Source organism: Balearica regulorum, chromosome W, assembly GCF_011004875.1.
Source record: "Balearica regulorum gibbericeps isolate bBalReg1 chromosome W, bBalReg1.pri, whole genome shotgun sequence".
Classification (NCBI taxonomy): Eukaryota; Metazoa; Chordata; class Aves; order Gruiformes; family Gruidae; genus Balearica; species Balearica regulorum.
In genome coordinates this window covers 27,618,257-27,636,373 of record NC_046219.1, presented here as the reverse complement: position 1 = coordinate 27,636,373, position 18,117 = coordinate 27,618,257, and the positions used below count along the sequence as shown (strand labels likewise).

Sequence of the window (18,117 nt, the reverse complement as noted above, 5' to 3'; positions counted from 1 at the left end):
ACCATGGGACAAAGCCCTGGAAGGAAGAGGGGCCCAAGACAGCTGGCTAATATTCAAGGATCACCTCCTCCAAGCTCAGGAGCGATGCATCCCAACAAAGAGGAAGTCAAGCAAAAACACCAAGAGGCCCCCGTGGATGAACAAGGAGCTCCTGGGCAAAGTCAAACAAAAAAAGGATGCCTGCAGAGGGTGGAAGCAAGGGCAGGCAGCCTGGGAGGAATACAGAGAAACTGTCCGAGCATCCAGGGATCAGGTTAGGAAAGCCAAAGCCCTGACAGAGATTACTCTGGCCAGGGATGTCAAGGACGACGAGAAAAGCTTCTGTAGGTACATTAGTGAGAAAAGGAGGACGAGGGAAAATGTGGGTCCCCTCCAGAATGAAACAGGCGACTTGGTTACCCAGGTGTCGTGGTTTTACCCCAGCCGGTAGCTGAGCACCACACAGCCGCTCACTCACTCCCCCTCATCGGGATGGGGGAGAGAATTGGAAAAGTTAAAGTGAGAAAACTCCTGGGTTGAGATAAAGACAGTTTAATAGGTAAAGCAAAAGCCGCGTGCACAAGCAAAGCAAGACAAAGAATTGATTCACTACTTCCCATGGGCAGGCAGGTGTTCAGCCATCCCCAGGAAAGCAGGGCTCCATCACGCGTAACGGTTACTTGGGAAGACAAACGCCATCACTCCGAACGCCGCTGCCCCCCCCCTTCCCCCTTCCCCCAAGCTCCTTATAAACTGAGCATGACGTCATATGGTATGGAATATCCCTTTGGTCAGTTTGGGTCACCTGTCATGTCTGTGTCTCCTCCCAACTTCTTGTGCACCCCCAGCCATCCCGCTGGCAGGGCAGTGCAAGAAGCAGAAAAGGCCTTGGCTCGGTGTAAGCACTGCTCAACAATAGGTCCATAGAACAAAAATGTCTCTATATTATCAATGCTGTCTCCAGCACAAATCCAAAACATATCCCCACACTAACTACTATGAAGAAAATCAATCCTCTCAGCTGAAACCAGGACACCAGGATATGGAGAAGGCTGAGGTACTCAATGACTTCTTTGCCTCAGTCTTCACTGGCAAATCCTTGAGCCACACTGCCCAGGTCACAGAAGGGAGGGACGGGGAGAATGCAGAACCGCCCACTGTAGGAGAAGATCAGGTTCGAGAATATCTAAGGAACCTGAAGGTGCACAAGTCCATGGGACCTGATGAGTTGCATCTGCGGGTCTTGAGGGAACTGGCGGATGAAGTGGCCAGGCCACTCGCCATCATATTTGAGAAGTCCTGGCAGTCTGGTGAAGTTCCTGCCGACTGGAAGAGGGGGAACATAACCCCCATTTTTAAGAAGGGTAAAAAGGAAGACCCGGGGAAATATAGACCAATCAGTCTCACCTCCGTGCCTGGCAAGATTATGGAGCAGACCCTCCTGGAGACAATGCTCAGGCACAAGGAAACTAAGGAGGTGATTGGTGACAGCCAACACAGCTTCACCAAGGGAAAATCAGTCACCTGAAGTGTATTGTTTCAAAGCCATGTTCTGTGTCTCAGTGGATTAATTATTTCTTCTTTTTACATCAGCTGGATATATTATGCAATGAAGAGATTCTTGGCAAGGACCACACACTCAAGTTTGTAGTTGTTACTAGATGGAGATTTAAGGTATGACACAACTGCTTTTCATAAAAATTTTCGTGTTCCATATAAATCATTAGCTGACTAAAGAACAAAGTTCATAAAGCATACATTATGCAGGCCTATACAGCAATAACTTCAAAATGGTTTAAATATATATTTTAAAATGTCTAATAAACTATCTTTAAAAATAGATATTTTTCTTAATTCAAAAGATAAAAATGGGGGGAAATTTAAAATGTGCCACTAAGGAAAATGGGAAGTTGATGGCAGATGTCAATTTGATAGTAATTAAAAATGTATAAGGAGGCTAAAGCCATTGAGAGGGACATTTTTCTCAGCCACGTCAGTCAGATACAACTAATATTACTCTGTGTAGATTGTGAAACTGGTTACAGTGCAGAAGAGACAAATATTCAATACATTCGTATTCTGTAGTTTGGAAGAGAGAGGCTGAATATACTCATTAAAGGAGGCAAATGAATTAACTTTGCTCCCCACTTCAGTTCAGGAGACTTGTAGCAATATTTAGTAGGTATAAACAAGGCTGGGGAAAGCAGTTCAGTGGGTCTCTGAGTTACTGATGTTAGTTTCTTTAAACAAAACAAAACCAAAACCCCACACAACAAAACTTAGAGCTGAATAGTAAATGATGGGGGATTCATAGTGAGCATAAATTATCACTAGTGATTTATGGCCACCCAAATAAAATGGCTGTAAGTATCATGAAATGTCAAGTTGAATATCTAGGATACAAGTCACATCCAGAGAATCAGGGTGTGTGCAGTTTGGGAGTGATAACTTTGAAGAGGGGTTAGTGTTCATAATGGATGTGCAACACAACACAAGCTCCCAGGATAATACTGTGGTAGAAAGATGTAATACCTTTGGATGCATAAATAGAAGGGATGAATGAGAATAGGTAGGCAATTTTTATCTGTCTATGAAGAAATAATTAATTTCAGTTGGGAAATAGAAGGTAGGAGATTGTGATCAGTTATGACATATTCATGAATGACCTGGAAAGGAGGTTAAATAGTGAGGTGACACTGGCACCAATAAAGTTATTCAAGACAGTAAAGATAAATGTTGGTGATGAAAGGTTGCAGGAGGCCTTTACGGTACTGGATGACCAGGTGATAAAATGGCACCTAAAGTTCAATATGGGTAAATGTAGAGATGCATGCTGGGGAAAACATGTATCTGAACTTGATATATGGTGGGCTCTGAGTTGACTGCCATCAAACAGAAATCAGGTTCTGGGGTTAGACATAAAGATATCTGCTCAGTAATGGTCCAAGAAAAACCCAAATGAAATGCTAAAAATTATTAGGAAAAGGATAGAGAGCTAAACAAGAGCACTGCTGTGCCTCTGTATAAATCCACTATTTACCTGTATCATGAAGATTTGTCCAATCATGAGTGGGATGGAAAAGGCAGCAACTGTAAACTGTCTTAATCAGTGAAAGAGATGAAGTGTATCAAGTGAAACTCGTAGGTATGAAGTTTAGAATGAACAAAAGGAAGTGATTTTGTTGTAAATTCCATTTACCCTGATAGGGGATTGAGTTGGGGGAGACACAGAACACAATCAATATTCATTAATAACAGCTTTTATAAAGCTCTTATTAATAGAATCAATCTATTATTAATAGCAGATAACTTTATACAGCATATTCATTTATTCCCTCACACACTCAGTCATAGTTACCCAGTTGGAGAAACAGCAGGGAGACCAACCCCAGCTGTGTACTCAGAAGCAGAGTGTCATACTGACATGCCAGTGGCTTCTAGGTAGGTGTTCAAACAGTCCTTTATGACACTTCTCTCCCTGTTGATACCTAAGTTAACATTATGGTATTGTCAATTTTCATTCAGTTTACATAATCACAGATTTTTTTCATTAGCTGTATAATCATTATAAGCATAAACATTTTGATTCTATACTATTTTATGATTATCACAGTTAATAAAACTATCCATTCAAATGTGATTAACCATACAACAGGGTGTCTTAAGAGATATACTAATATTTCCTTAAGCCTTATCCCTTAAAACGTTTTACCTAATATCTCCCCATAACATGTGACAATGATGAAATGTTTCCCATTCCTCATATAATTTAGTTAACCAATATGTTCTCTTTTATCATGAGTAAGATTACATTTACAGTAGATCTTTCCCTATTCTATTAAACATGTACATTTTACAATATCTTGTTAGGTAGCCTAATCTAATTGTCACCTAATGTAGCCCCAGTACATGAATAGTGATATTCCTGGTCACTACTGAAAAAGTTAACACACGATTGCAATGATCAAACCAGTCCCATCTAGCTTTCACTGTTGATATTAGTGGCTTGATCTGACCCAAAGTTCTCAGCTAGCCTCGCCCCACTTTTGCCCTTCTTTTCTTGCAGGTTCTCTCATAACTTAGTAATTTTCTCAGATATGTGTCCCAAGGTTATGCAGCTGTGTAGCATCAGAGCTGGGCTGTGGATCCTCAGAACACAGGCAACTAAACAGTTGGGGGAGGGGAGAAGGAGAAATAGCAGAAGAGAAATTACAGAGTTGTTCACATAATCAGTCATCACATTCATGTATAGGCTTCTACCATTCTCTTTCTTTTTTTGCTCTTACTGGGTTTAGTGATTAAAGTTCTGATTATTGGATATAAGTAATCTCCAATACCTGGCATAGATAAGTATCTCACTTCAGTGTTACTTCTATTCTGGTTCAACCATAATATTTCACTATTTATTATATATTATCCTCTTTCAGACCTTGATATGTACACATGTGTAATCCACAATTCTCTCAACTTTTAAGTACTGTTAGTATTCCGTTTCCCCTCTGTTTCAAACCTTTCTTTCACTTTCCTTTCTTCTTTGATACCTCTCCCAAATTCCTTTTATATTTACACATTTGCTTAAAAGAACATTACTGAAATCAACAATTCTGTCACTAGGTCTGGCTGTTTCTATTCAAATTGTTTCTTTGAGTATTATCCTGTAAACAAATAAAACTACCAAGGTTGTAAGGTTATTATAACTTTAGAGCATTTTTCCAAAGCTTTAACTGTGATCCCCCAGCCTGGGTGGACCCAAATCCTGAGTTGTAACACTTAAATCTGTTAAAGCTCTAAAAGGAGTCTTAATTCAAATGTCTTAAACTGTTATTATTACATTAAATAGTTAGACCAAGCCAAGCAAGACAAAGACGGGTTAAGTCACAGATTAGCTATCCAGCCGTGCAAAACTTTATTGTAAGAATTACTGGCTACTCCAGTTAAACAGACAAAAATAAAGCTCCAAACAAACAAAATATGACAAGTGAGGCCTATATCGAATTTGTGGCCTTGTTAGCAACAGCAATGCCATGTTTCCTGGGCTACAAGGTCACTTTTACCCCTCTCCTTTGGTAGTCCATGAATCTCAAGTTATTGCTCAACGAGTCCAACAAGGATGCTGCAAACCCTCCTATGGCTCAAGGCTCCTAATCAGGACTGAGCAGAGACTCTTCTTGGAAGCATTCACTTTTTCCTATCAGGTCTTGCCTCATGATAATCTGTAAAGGTCTGACAGTTCTTCATGGCAGTGTATAGTCAGTACCTGATTTGCTAAATGTCTATGATTAACACAATTTAGAAAATCAAGCAAAATATTACTATAGGGTGTAGAGCCAAGTTAAGAATTCCTGAAATTTCAGGAAACCTCTCTGAGTCTGATAGGCACTGATGTGTACCACTCTATAGCTCAAGTCTACTAACCACTACTAAATTAGGTTCTTCTGGCAGGCTGCATATCTTACTCCTTGGTCTTGCCTCAGAGTTTACCTTGTTACATTATAACTTTGTCAGTCCTTGCTTGTTGATGGAGTTCTAGTTAAGTTGCAGGTCTGTTGACCTGCAAAAATCAAAGCATAAAACAATATTGTTAGTATAAGTATATAAGTAGATCTAATAAACACAAGGTAAAATAACATGTAGGCCATACCACCCCCCTTACTTTTTATGGGTATGATTACATTTGATCTTGCTGTGAGTAGGAAGGAAGGGGAACTAGACTAAATAGCCTCTGGAGGATCTTTCAGGAAATTTCTGTGTCCCCATTCTTGGCAAATCCATGCAATCAAAGAATAGTTGAGGTTGGAAGAGAACTCTAGAGATCATCTAGTCCAACTGCCCTGCTCAAAGCAGAGTCAACTAGATGAGGTTGCCCAGGACCATGTCCAGTCGAGTTTTGAATATCTTCATGGATGGAGATTCCACAACCTCTCCAGGCAACCCAATCCAGTGCACAGTCACCCTTACAGTAAAAAAAGGTTTTTTACATTTAAATGGAATTTCTTGTATTTCAATTTGTGCCAGTTGATCCCTTCACTGGATACCACTGAAAAGATTCTGGCTCCATCTTCTTTACTGCCCCCCATCAGGTATTTGTACACGTTGATAAGATCCCCCCGAGCCTTCTATTCTCCAGGTTAAACACTCCCAGCTCTCTCAGCCTCTTCTCAAATGCCAGACACTCCCAATACCTTAGTGAATCCTTTACTGAACTCTCTCCAGTATGTCCATGTCCATCTTGTGCTGGGGACACAGGACTCCAGATGTGGTCTCTCACCAGTACTGAGCAGAGGGCAATAACAACCTCCCTCAACTTGCTTGCAACACTTTTCCTAATTCAGCTCAGGATACTGTTTGCCTTGTTTGCTGCAAGGATCACTTCCCTGCTCCTGCTGTCCACACTATTCCTGATACAAGCCAGGATGCTGTTGGCCTTCTTGACCACCTGGGCACACTGCTGGCTCATATTCAGCCGGCTGTCAACCAGCACCCCCAGGTCCTTTTCTGCTGGGCAGCTTTCCAGCCACTCTTCCCCAAGCCTGTAGCGTTGCATGGGGTTGTTGTGACCCAAGTGCAGGACCTGGCACTTAGCCTTCTTGAACCTCATACAGTTGGCCTCGGCCCATCGATCCAGCCTGTCCAGATGCCTCTGCAGAGGCCTTCTTACCCTCAAGCAGATCAACGCTCCTGCCCAACTTGGTGTCATCTGCAAGCTTACTGAGGGCGCACTCGATCCCCTCATCCAGATCATTGATAAAGATATTAAGCAGAACTGGCCCCAAGACTGAGCCCTGGGGAACACCACTTGTGACTGGCCGCCAACTGGATTTAACTCTGTTCACCACAACTCTCTGGGCTCAGCCTTCCAGCCAGTTTTTTTACCCAGCAAAGAGTGCACCTGTCTAAGCCATGAGCTGCCAGTTTCTCTAGGAGAATGCTGTGGGAGACAGTATTGAAAGCTTTACTGAAGTCCAGGTAGATAACATCCACAGCCTTTCCCTCGTCCACTAGGCTGGGTTACCTTGTGATAGAAGGAGATCAGATTAGTCAAGCAGGACCTGCCTTTCACGAATCCATGCTGACTGAGCCTGATCACCTGGTTATCCTATACATGCCGCGTGATGGCACTCAAGATGATCTGGTCCATAATCTTCCCCAGCACCAAGGTCAGGCTGACAGGCCTGTAGTTCCCCGGATCCTCCTTCCGGCCCTTCTTGTAGATGGGCGTCACACTGGCAAGCCTCCAGTCATCTGGGACCTCCCCTGTTAACCAGGACTGCTGATAAATGATGGAGAGTGGCTTGGCAAGCTCCTCTGCCAGCTCCCTCAGTACTCTCGGGTGGATCCCATCCGGCCCCATAGACTTGTGAGTGTCCAGGTGGCATAGCAGGTCATTAACTGCTTCCTCCTGGATCATGGGGGGTTTATGCTGCTCTCTGTCCCTGTCTTCCAGCTCAGGGGGCTGAATGCCCAGGGGACAACTGGACTGAGGCAAAGAAAGCATTAAGTACCTCAGCCTTTTCCCCATCCTTGGTGGCCATGTTCCCCTCTGCATCCAATAAAAGATGGACATTCTCCTTGGCTCTCTTTTTGTTGTTAATGTATTTGTAAAAACAATTCTTGTTATCCCTTACAGCGGTGGCCAGATTGAGTTCTAGTTGGGCTTTTGCCTTTCTAATTTTATCTCTGCATGACCTAACAAGATCCCTGTATTCTTCTTGAGTTGCCTGCCCCTTCTTCTAAGAGTGGTAGACTCTCCTTTTTTCCGAGTCCCAGCAGAAGCTCCCTGTTCAGCCAGGCCCGTCGTCTTCCCCGCCGGTTCATCTTACGGCACGTGGGGACAGCTTGCTTCTGCACCTTTAAGACTTCCTTCTTGAAGAATGCCCAGCCTTCCTGGACTCCTTTGCCCTTCAGGACTGTCTCCCAAGGGACTCTCTCAATCAGTGTCCTGAGCAGGCCAAAGTCTGCCCTCCGGAAATGCATGGTAGTGGTAACCATGGTAGTGGTAGTCAAAACACTGTCTAATATACAGGGCTACTTCACCACCTCTCCCTTCTGAAGAGTTTATAGCCATTCACTGCAGCAACCCAGTTGTGCAAGTCATCCCACCATGTTTCCGTGATGGCAACTATATCATGGTTTTCCCGCTGCACAATGGCTTCCAGCTCTTCCTGTTTGTTGCCCATGCTGTGTGCATTGGTGTAGATGCACTTCAGTTGGGCTATTGATCCCGCTTCCTTTTTTTGGGGGGAAGCTCTAATTCCTACCTGACTATTCTCAGGCACTTCCATGGTTTCTAACACATCAATAACCCTTGCGTCTTTGCCGCCACATGGATCTCCATCCCCTACCTCCACTGAGATGGCAGACTGAAGCACCTGGCTAGCACACTGTCCCTCAAACATTGGCATGCCGCCCCCAGGCTTATCTCTAGTGAGCCTGGTTTTGTCCCTTCCCCCCTTCAAATCTAGTTTAAAGCCCTTTCAATGAGCCCTGCTAACTCCTGTGCAAAGATCCTTTTCCCTCTTTGAGACAGGTGTACCCTCTCTGTCACCAGCAGGCCTTCATATTCTCTTGTTGAATAGATTCTTTAAGAAAAGTTTTAGACAAACTGATTCATGCTCCTGTATCCAGGAAAACACCATATTTTTTTTCTCTACTTCATACAAAATATTAAGGGTCCTCCCCCCAGGATCCCAATGTATTCAGCATACAGGCACCCATTCGTATGGGTAATCCTGGGCCCAAAGCAGACTTCCCTATTGTTGGTTTTCATCCATTGGGGGTAGGGCAGCAGAGCTTGAGCACTGAGTTATACTGCTGCTACTGCTCTTCTTGTCAGCTGTTATATCACTCTTTTTAGCTTATCCCATGTTTTCTTCCTAATTCATTTTGCCATATTTTCTCCTGAATCCTTTAACACTTTCCACAGCCTTACACAGATTTGGTCTATTTCTTCTGATTTACTAACCTTATTGTCACTCTTGCACCTATTTCTCTTATCCTTATTTCTCTGCAACCTCTTCTATCCATCTTCACAGTTACTGTAAGTCCCTGTTTTTTTCTTGATCTCTGTAAGAAATTTTTCCCTTTTCTCCTAAACCTAGTCCCTAATACTTCATAACACACTGTGTTATCTCTACCCATTGATTCCAGGTAGGTTCCCCTGCATTTTGCTGCATGGACAGTTGTGAATAGTGGGGGTGCATTTGGGCAGCTAATTCTCATAAGTCATCCACTGTTCAAGGAACCTGATTCATCCTTATTTCTGCCAGGGGAGCTGGAACTACTTGTACCCCATCAGGAAAAGGTGGTCAGTACATGATGGATATCATGTCCTGCCAATGTTTGAGAAACCCCACATTTGTTCATAAAACATTCTCCATCTTCTCCTGGCTTAGTGCAACTAACAAAAGCATCCAACAGATGCAGCAGTTTGCACAGTGGTTTCTGGACTCTGCTTTTAGATCATCTAGATTTTCTAGGAATGGGAACAACTTCTGAAATCATCAGGGGACTCCTAGGAACCCCTTGAGGAACTTCAGGGTGCCTGATGTTGCTGGGAAAGGATAGCTACAGGAGACTGATTCTAGCAAGCTCCAGCAGCAGCTAATGACTCTGTCAGTTGTTCTTGATCAAAGGGTGCTTTGAGCTTTTGTTCCAGCTGACTCCTGATTAGATATGGTCAATCACACTTTCAGCAGGTGCTAGGGAGAGGCCTATATAACTGCTGGGCCTAGAAGTAGTGAGCAAGCATAACTTTTGTTATGGTAGAGTATGCAGAAATGGGCTGTAAACTCTGCTGGGGGTACTTTATGTGTGCTTAGTAACAGTAATGATGTGTTTTGGGGTATGGTCCCCAGCACTAACTAGAGCAACTGTCCCTGGAATATCAGAGGTCTTGACTCTGAGCTCCAGAGGAAGATGCATCTTTCCAGGCCTTTGTTTGCAGGGAGTGGCTAGGGCTTCTTGCTAAGGTTGGAGCAGGGGGAGATGGTGCCCTTGTCTGCACAAGATGTGTGTTGGTGGAGAATCTCTGTTGTGATGTAAAGGAGCTGCAGGGAAGAGCTCAGCAGACTGTATGGCATCAAAGGTGATGAAAAGGAGATTGACAGGATTTTCTCTCAGACCCTAGAGATACAAAAGCCTGAATCTGTAGCTGCAATGAGGGAGGGGGCAGCCATGGTTTGTGTTGAAAGAATGGAACAAGGTAAATAGCAGGATCACATCCCTGGACTTCAGGAGAATAGGCTTTAGTCTGTTCAGGGACCTGCTTGGAAGAATTCTGTGTTGTGGTTTAACCCCAGTAGGCAGCTAGGTACCATGCAGCCACTTGCTTGCTCCCTCCCAGCAGGATGGGGGAGAAAATTGGAAGGGTAAAATTAAGAAAAATTGTGGGTTGAGATAAAGATAGTTTAATGAGTAAAGTAAAGCTGTATGTGCAAGCAGAGCAAAATAAGGAATTCATTTACTACTTCCTGTAGACAGGCAGCTGTTCAGTCATTTCCAGGAAAGCAGGGCTTCTTCATGCATAATGGTCCAAACATTCCCCCCTTCCTCCTTCTTTCCTGTAGCTTTTATTGAGTCCCCTCCCAACTTCTTGTGCACTCCCAGCCTACTTGTTGATAAGGTGGTGTGAGAAAGGGGCCTTGATGTTATGCAAGCGCTGTTCAGCAATAACTAAAACATGGGTGTGTTAGCAACACTGTTTTGGTCACAAATCCACAACCTAGTACTGTAAGAGCTGCTATGAAGAAAACTAACTCCATCCAGTAGATAAGTAATTGTACTGTGTGAATAGTTAACATAATTTACTTGTGCACATATGCTTGTATTTATTGGATTGGAGCAACAGTAGGGAGGCCAACCCAATCTGTCTACTAAGAAGTAGAGGGTCATACTGACATGCTAGTGGCTTTCAGGTAGGTATTCAGAAAGTCCCTCAGTGGTCCCTTGTCTATTCAGGTGTATATATAATCCTATAGCTTTCATCTACATATAGCAGCCACCAATTTCTTGGATGTGGTCTGAGTTGTGCAATCCATTATTCATGCCAGTGTTTGTTCATGGCCTTGGCCTTAAGCAGAACCTTGGTGTTCTATGTTTATCAGGTCTTGTGGGTTTAACAGGACTGATAGTTTCAGGAGCTTATTGGTCTTTTGGAGACTTTCACACACTATCTTCAAGAAGTTCATGAAGAGCCTCATGAAGTTCAACAAGGCAAAAGGCAAAATCCTGTACCTGGGGAAGAGCAACTCCATGCACCAATATATGCTTGGGGCCACCCAGCTGGAAAGCAGCTTGGCAGAAAAGGACCTGGGGTCCTGGTGGACACTAGGTTGAATAAGAGTCAGCAATGTGCCCTTGCCGCAAAGAGGGCAAACGGTATCCTGGGCTGCATCAGGCAAAGTATTGCCAGCAGGTTGAGGGAGGTGATCCTTTCCCTCTACTCAGCACTGGTGAGGCCACACCTGGACTCCTGTGTCCAGTTCTGGGCTCCTCAGTACAAGAGAGACATAGACATAATGGAGAGAGTCCAACAAAGGGTCATGAAGATGATTAAGGGACTGGAGTATCTCTCCTATGAGGAAAGGTTGAGACAGCTGGGACTGTTTAGCCTAGAGAAGGCTTGGGGGGGGAATCTCATGAATGTATATAAATACCTGAAGGGAAAATGCAAAGAGGACAGAGCCAGGTTCTTTTCAGTGGTGCCCAGTGACAGGACAAGAGGCAATGAGCACAAGCTGAAACACAGGGCGTTCAATCTGAACATCAGGAGACACTTTTTGACTGTGAGGGTGACTGAGCACTGGAAGGGGTTGTCCAGGGATGTTGTGGAGTCTCCCTCCTTGGAGATATTCAAAAGCCATCTGGATACAGTCCTGGGCATCTGGTTCTAGGTGACTGTGCTTGAGCAGGGATTTGGACCAGATGACCTCCAGAAGTCCCTTCCAACCTCAGTCATTCTGTGATTCTCAGCATATACTTTTCCTCTCTTTGGCCTGCTCTTTTCAGGAAACTATTGCTATATCCATGCACATAAGTACCTAAAGAGCCAATTCACACAAACTCATCCAGAAGAGGCTTTTATGACCATTCTTTATGTTGTGTAAACTTGAACTGTAGAACTCTGCACTGCAGGATGTTGTAGATGTTAAAGGTTTACATAGCTTTAAAAAAGCAATTGGTAAATTCACAGGAGAATTATTGGGTGAGGACTATTAATACAAGGCTCTGCATCTGGCTTAGGAAATTCCTGAATTGTTTGAGATTGGGGAGCATTCTGGAGACTATTGATATTTACTTCCCCTGTTCTTATGCCCTGCCCCAAGGGTTTGCGATTGGCTCCTGCTGGGAACAGGTTCTATTCTAGATGGCCAGTGTTAGTTAGCTACTCTTAGGATGATTCTTGGGGGGGGCTCTGTAGGTGGGGTATCTTGGTGAAATTTTGGAATATAGCTACTCTGATAGTCTCTCTAAGCTTTAATTTATGAACTAGATACATTTTATTTATAAAGTATATGAATTCGTTTTGGTTTTGCCCATTAACCTGTCTGATGATTCTGTCTTACAGAAAGCACCTCTACTGCTACATTACAGACCCAAAATGGACTTGCTGTAGGAGAACTTTATTGTCCTTCTAGATGGGTTTGGTTTTTTTTTTGCAGAGACTATCATCTGGCACCTTAGTACAGCACTTAACTCTCATGTGACACAAACCAGCACAATCATTTTGGAAGACTGTAGTGCTTCTATAGCAGACTGTCCTTCTGAATATTTCTAGGGAAGTGCTAGCATGGATTTTTGGACAAAAAAAAAAAATATTTTTGTACAAATGAAATAAATCACAACTCAACAGGATTCTACCAGCACTGAGTTTACAGATAGTGAAAACACTTCACAGTTCCATGGAACTCAGCCTGATTCATCTATTTGTAGTTACACAAAAATAAGTTAAAATGGTGTGGGAGAGGTTTAAAATGTTGCTTTTAACACCAAATTACTACATTTACTTATTTTTTCATCTTTAAACTTTACAAGTTGTTTCAGTATGTTTTTCTGAGGTATTCTTGTTTTATGTAGTATGCCAAATTATGTCAGCTTTAATCAAGCCATTCTATAGATGATACAGTGACTGGTGATATTTATTATGCTGCATTAAAAACTTCCTAAAAGCCTGGAGATCCAATTACTTCATTAGTTTTGCACAATGTTTGTTCTTTATTTTGTATTTCAGTAATGTTTTAATATCCCTCCTTTGCATGTTGATTTTTATATATGCCTTAATATTTTGCCATGGCATAAATTACATCTGATCATAACAAATACTCATAAGTGCTGGACTTGTGAAATTGTTTTAAAGCAAATATGTAATATAATTAGGGCTTGCAAAAATCAAATTTTACTTTAGGGAGTATTTGCTATTTCATTAGCTGTTAAAACTATGGCTGTTGGGCACCTTGTGTTGATGTTGCACAAGTTTCCATTTCACTAGCTAAAAATTCTTCAGTTTGCAAACCAATTCTGTGTTTCTTTTACTGTTTTCTATATGAAACCATAGTTGTTAATAGTTCAATTACTATTTATCTTTGAGGTCAGATTAGATTACAGGGGAACCATCTGGCCTTAACTGATAATTTTGCTTGTGTAAAGCCCTGAGAGATGCAAACTACCATATGTGTATGTGTGCCTGTGTACAGACATGCACGCACCTTAGAGAATCCACCTTCAGTAGTGCTTAGCAGTGTTGATTACACTGATTGAAAGGCTTTTTAAAATACCTTCATAAAAATGTGGTAGTAGTTGAAAGTGACTTATGCAAGCTGTATGCTGCATAGCATTATATATAGCATGGATGTGAGTGTGTCTAACATGGAGTCTTAAGTAACTGAAAAAAAGATAAGCAGTATTCTGGCAGCTAGAGGCTGCCAATAATTTTTAACTCTTTGAGTTTTCCTGTCAGCTGAAAATGGAAGTTATATCAAACACTTTATTCTTTCATAAAATGTCAATGGCTAGGAAAATCAGTATGCCTGTTAGCACTGACCTGCTTCTTCCAGCTATGCTCCCCTACTTTGCAAGAAAGCATTGCTTAACATTATTTGATAATAGGAGGTGGATCCCATAAGAGGCTTATTCAAGTATTCTAAATCCTACTGCCTCTTCTTGAGTTTTCCAAGCACCATATTGCTCTGCGCATCTCCCATGCTTTTCTTAATTGAACTTTTCAGTTCTTCTTTTCCTAGTTCTGCTGTTGCCAGAGGGAAGCTCTAAGTTCACTTGTTTGTCTTTGGAAATGGGGCTCTTGTTTTAATTTATGGCCATAGATGGTGAATGGTGAAGAAACTGAAAGAAATGCAAAGAGAAAGAAAAAGTCTGCTGAACTATGGGGATGGTCAAGAGAGCCACAGTAAGGGCAGTGGAGTACTGCTATCTCTGCAAATGATGATGTGAGACCACTACATTTGAACACCTGGGTTAGACAGGACTTCTTTATGTCAAGGCTTAGAGAATGTGCATGTGACGGAATTAGAAGTTTGCTATGGTTTTGATGTACTGTTTCTGGACTTGCTTACCTACAATTTAGCTTTTATCTGTTTTTAGCATTAATAGAAGTGACAGAAGAGGACAGGTGAGATCTAATTAGTCTCTATTTTTGGTAGTCTTTCACAGAATAGTGAATGCAGGTGATATGGATGTATATGTAAGTTAACATAATAGGCCTTTCTGGAGCTCTTCATGTGGCTATCATTGTATGCTTCCCAGTGTTAATTAGGGGCTGGTTCCAGTTGGTGAGGCCTCCAGAGAGTGCAAATATGGTTATAAACACCCATCCTCCATGCACCCCTAATGTACCTGACACAGACATGGAGCTCAAGCCCATAGACCATGTAAATGCCTAATTCATTGTTCAGTTACAGTCTAAGGGTTTAATAAATATATTTGTGATTGGTCTACCTCAGTATATGTACACTGTGGAACCTTATTGGAAGATCAGATGTTGATGCAGTGCTGTTGAAGTTTATTGGGATTTTAGTGTTTCCCTGTGTAGCTCTACAACTGAAAGAGGTTAGCAGTTACAAACATTTAAATTCAGAAAGCTCTCTGCCATTCAGTTCTAAATCTTGCTCTAACAGTCTATAGTATAGAATATATGTTTGCAAGTTTATAACTACCTTTGGAATCACTCAAATTTGTTACGGTGCTATATCGATATATTTAAATCTGTTTATATAGGTACGCATCTGTAGCCAGTGTTAACACCTATAGCTGGTGATTGCTCATAATTGTAACTGCTTTTGTAATGTGTTTAACCTGATAAAACCTCAGCAGTGCTTTTAAAACCAAAACAAACAAAAAATCCCAACCACAACCCTATTGTTCACATCATGTCACAATAGATATCTTCATTACAAAAACTATTTCCCATGGAGAGGGATGGGATGGTGTCTACACCATTTGTTTGCTTTCCAGAAAGACTAGACTACAGCTGAATTCAAGTCAGAGGCAAGCCTTGGGGTTAAAGTTCTGTTTTACTACTTTGAAGCTTAAAAAAACCCAGTTGATTTAATGTCAAGATTATATTGGCTAAAACAATACTGACTTTTTTTTTAAAAAACTTTTAAATCTGAAAGTTGGGCTCAGTATAGATATTTCTTGAATCCTGAGGAGGTCATGATGAATTTATTTTTGTCTTAATGAAGATAGCATTACTGTAAAGTAATTTTTACAGACACTTACACTGGTAAATAATTGCGGTATAAAGGTATCTTGTAGCATTATCCTCAGCAGCAATGAGACTAAATTATCCCAGGCTCAGAGTCTCACTAGATGTAGTTTTCATTAAAAATAGGTAATTCACAGAAAATATATAATATTGAATTTAAATAAGATTTGGGAGCTTGGAAAAATTAACTGTATAAAAATTATTTATTATATTGAGCATTCTGTTTTATTTTATCATTAGAGTATTTTTTGTTTCAAAAGTCCAGCTTTATTTGCAGGCATATAGAACTGTAAAAAGTTTTTACAGCTTCTTCCTGTTATATTAGGTTTGAATGGCTTTTATTTGTATGTCTTTGCTATGTATGGCTAAAGAGTTTTGCTTATTCTTTTGTGCAGTGGGTCAGAAACATGCATTTATAAGGCATATGTTTAAACTGTAAATGTAGCATCTACTTCTAAATTGAAAAGCATCAGAGATGGAGATTTTCATATATGCATTCAGTGGGGTTTTGCTTGGGGTTTTCATTTGTGGTTTGTTGGATTTTTTTGTGTTTGTTTTTTTTTTTAAGAATGAAGTTTGGAATTTTATGGGCTTGTAAAATCTTTAAGTGCAAGAACTACCCATCAGCAATATTTTAAAATGGATGATCTAGCAAGAAACTTCAATATGAATTGTGGAAGTAAGATGCAAAAGATGTAGCCTATCCAAAATTGGTTTGTGCCATTTTTATGTCTGGTATCTTTGTGTGTCATCTAAACTGAGAATATTTTTTTTTTATTGGTTGTGCAATAATATACACAACATGCTCACCTCTGGGACTATGGGACCGCAAAAATGAGACTACATTTATAATGATACTTTTTTTTTTCCTGATAGACTATGAGTCTGTGAAAGCTTATCTGGCTCTATTGTTGTTATAACAGCATAATTAGTCTTAGGAGATTCACTTTTTTTCTTACTGGATGGTAAACAGCTATTATACAGCTAGCCTATTTTTCAATTATATGAGTCTTGCCATTGAGTTAACTATAATTGGAAAGAGCCAACTAGTCTGTACAATAACACTAATCTTAATAAATGCATTTTCTCAGCAGTACTTAAGAAATGTATTTAATACATAAAGCTGAATTTTACAGAAAAATCTAGTTTCTGTATTTCCTCAGGTAATTGATTCAGTTTGGACATTTCACTGGAGATGTTAATATAATCTATGCTTCAGTTTTTCTGCCTGAAGTTAATAACAAGAAAAAGTATCATACATACTAGAATCTTTGCATAAGATTCACTTAATAATTGAGAGGTATTGACTTCTGTCTCTCTTAAAGGTGCAGAGAGAGCATTAAGGTGCCTAACATCAGCATGGAAAAATACTTTAATGTCTGCTTTCATCAAAATCTGTAATCATGTACAAACACTCTCTTGGTACCTGCCTTTTGTGGGAAGCCAACAGTCATTTTTACAATGGAGTTTGATAGGCTCATACACAATTTTACAACTCTATTGTTGTTTGAGCCACTTCAGTGGATCCTCAAGGCTTCTGTATCTTTTAACTTAAAAAGCATTGGTTTATTAAACTTCTTTTATCCAAGTAATTTAATTGGACAAAAATAGTTTGTTCTTTTTCTGCAACAACATGAAATTAAGGTTAAAGGACAATAAACCAGTACAATCACTAAGCCTTTATCCTCAATATGTGGCATAATAAAGATACTGAAACTATCACAGTGTAATACCATATTTTTGACTTGGTTTCACTTGAGAGATTACTTTTTTTATACTATTTCTTGTGTGATTTTTGTACTATTGGTGGCTAGTTTTGGTCTGAAGAAGCCTTTTGGGATTATTGCTCAATGTTTTGGTTTTACAGTAGTGATGCTTGTATCCAGTGTTTGCCAAATAATATTATATGCTTGTTAATAAAAGTAAAAAAGCGACCTGAAATCCTGCCAGGCTGGTGGTAGTTGTTCCATTCCATTCCGCCCCCCCAACACACACACTATATTATGCAAGATAGTCCTTTATGTTCTTAAACAAACACAGTGTGACTGGAAAAGAATGACATACAAGGTTCTGTAATCAATCTTTATTCCCATCTTAGTTGAGATGTTGGCATGGCCCAAAGGAGTACTGTATGACATATGATGCTGAAATGTTTGTGCCAAATGTGTGGCCATAATTGCCTATCAGTTAATTAGCATGTCTTCTGTTGGGGAAATAGGAATTAGGTACTTCACCATTTTCATGTATTTGTGAGTATAAATATACTTAGAATAGAAAAGAATAGACTAATTCAGTTGGAAGGGACCTACAACTATCATCTAGTCCAACTGCCTGACCAATTTAGGGCTGACCACGTTAAAGCATGATATTAAAGGCATTGTCCAAATACCTGAAAAGGCTTGGGGCATCGACCACCTCTC

General features: G+C 40.9%; 1 protein-coding gene across 11 annotated transcripts in view; it reads left to right on the top strand.

Moving 5' to 3' along the window:
- LOC142599199 (polycomb group RING finger protein 3-like) overlaps positions 1–17,638 on the top strand; it is a 115,609-nt gene extending 97,971 nt beyond the window's left edge. For 10 of the 11 annotated variants that reach the window (XM_075739115.1, XM_075739113.1, XM_075739114.1 and 7 more), the window contains 2 exons: positions 1,573–1,653; positions 12,545–17,638. In XM_075739115.1, coding sequence (XP_075595230.1) covers positions 1,573–1,653; positions 12,545–12,592 — 129 coding nt within the window. In that variant the 3' untranslated portion in view covers positions 12,593–17,638. Of the gene's footprint in view, positions 1–1,572; positions 1,654–3,327; positions 3,421–12,544 lie in introns of all 11 variants that reach the window. The other variant, XR_012832831.1, reaches the window with a different exon arrangement.
- The last annotated feature ends 479 nt before the right edge of the window (positions 17,639–18,117 follow it).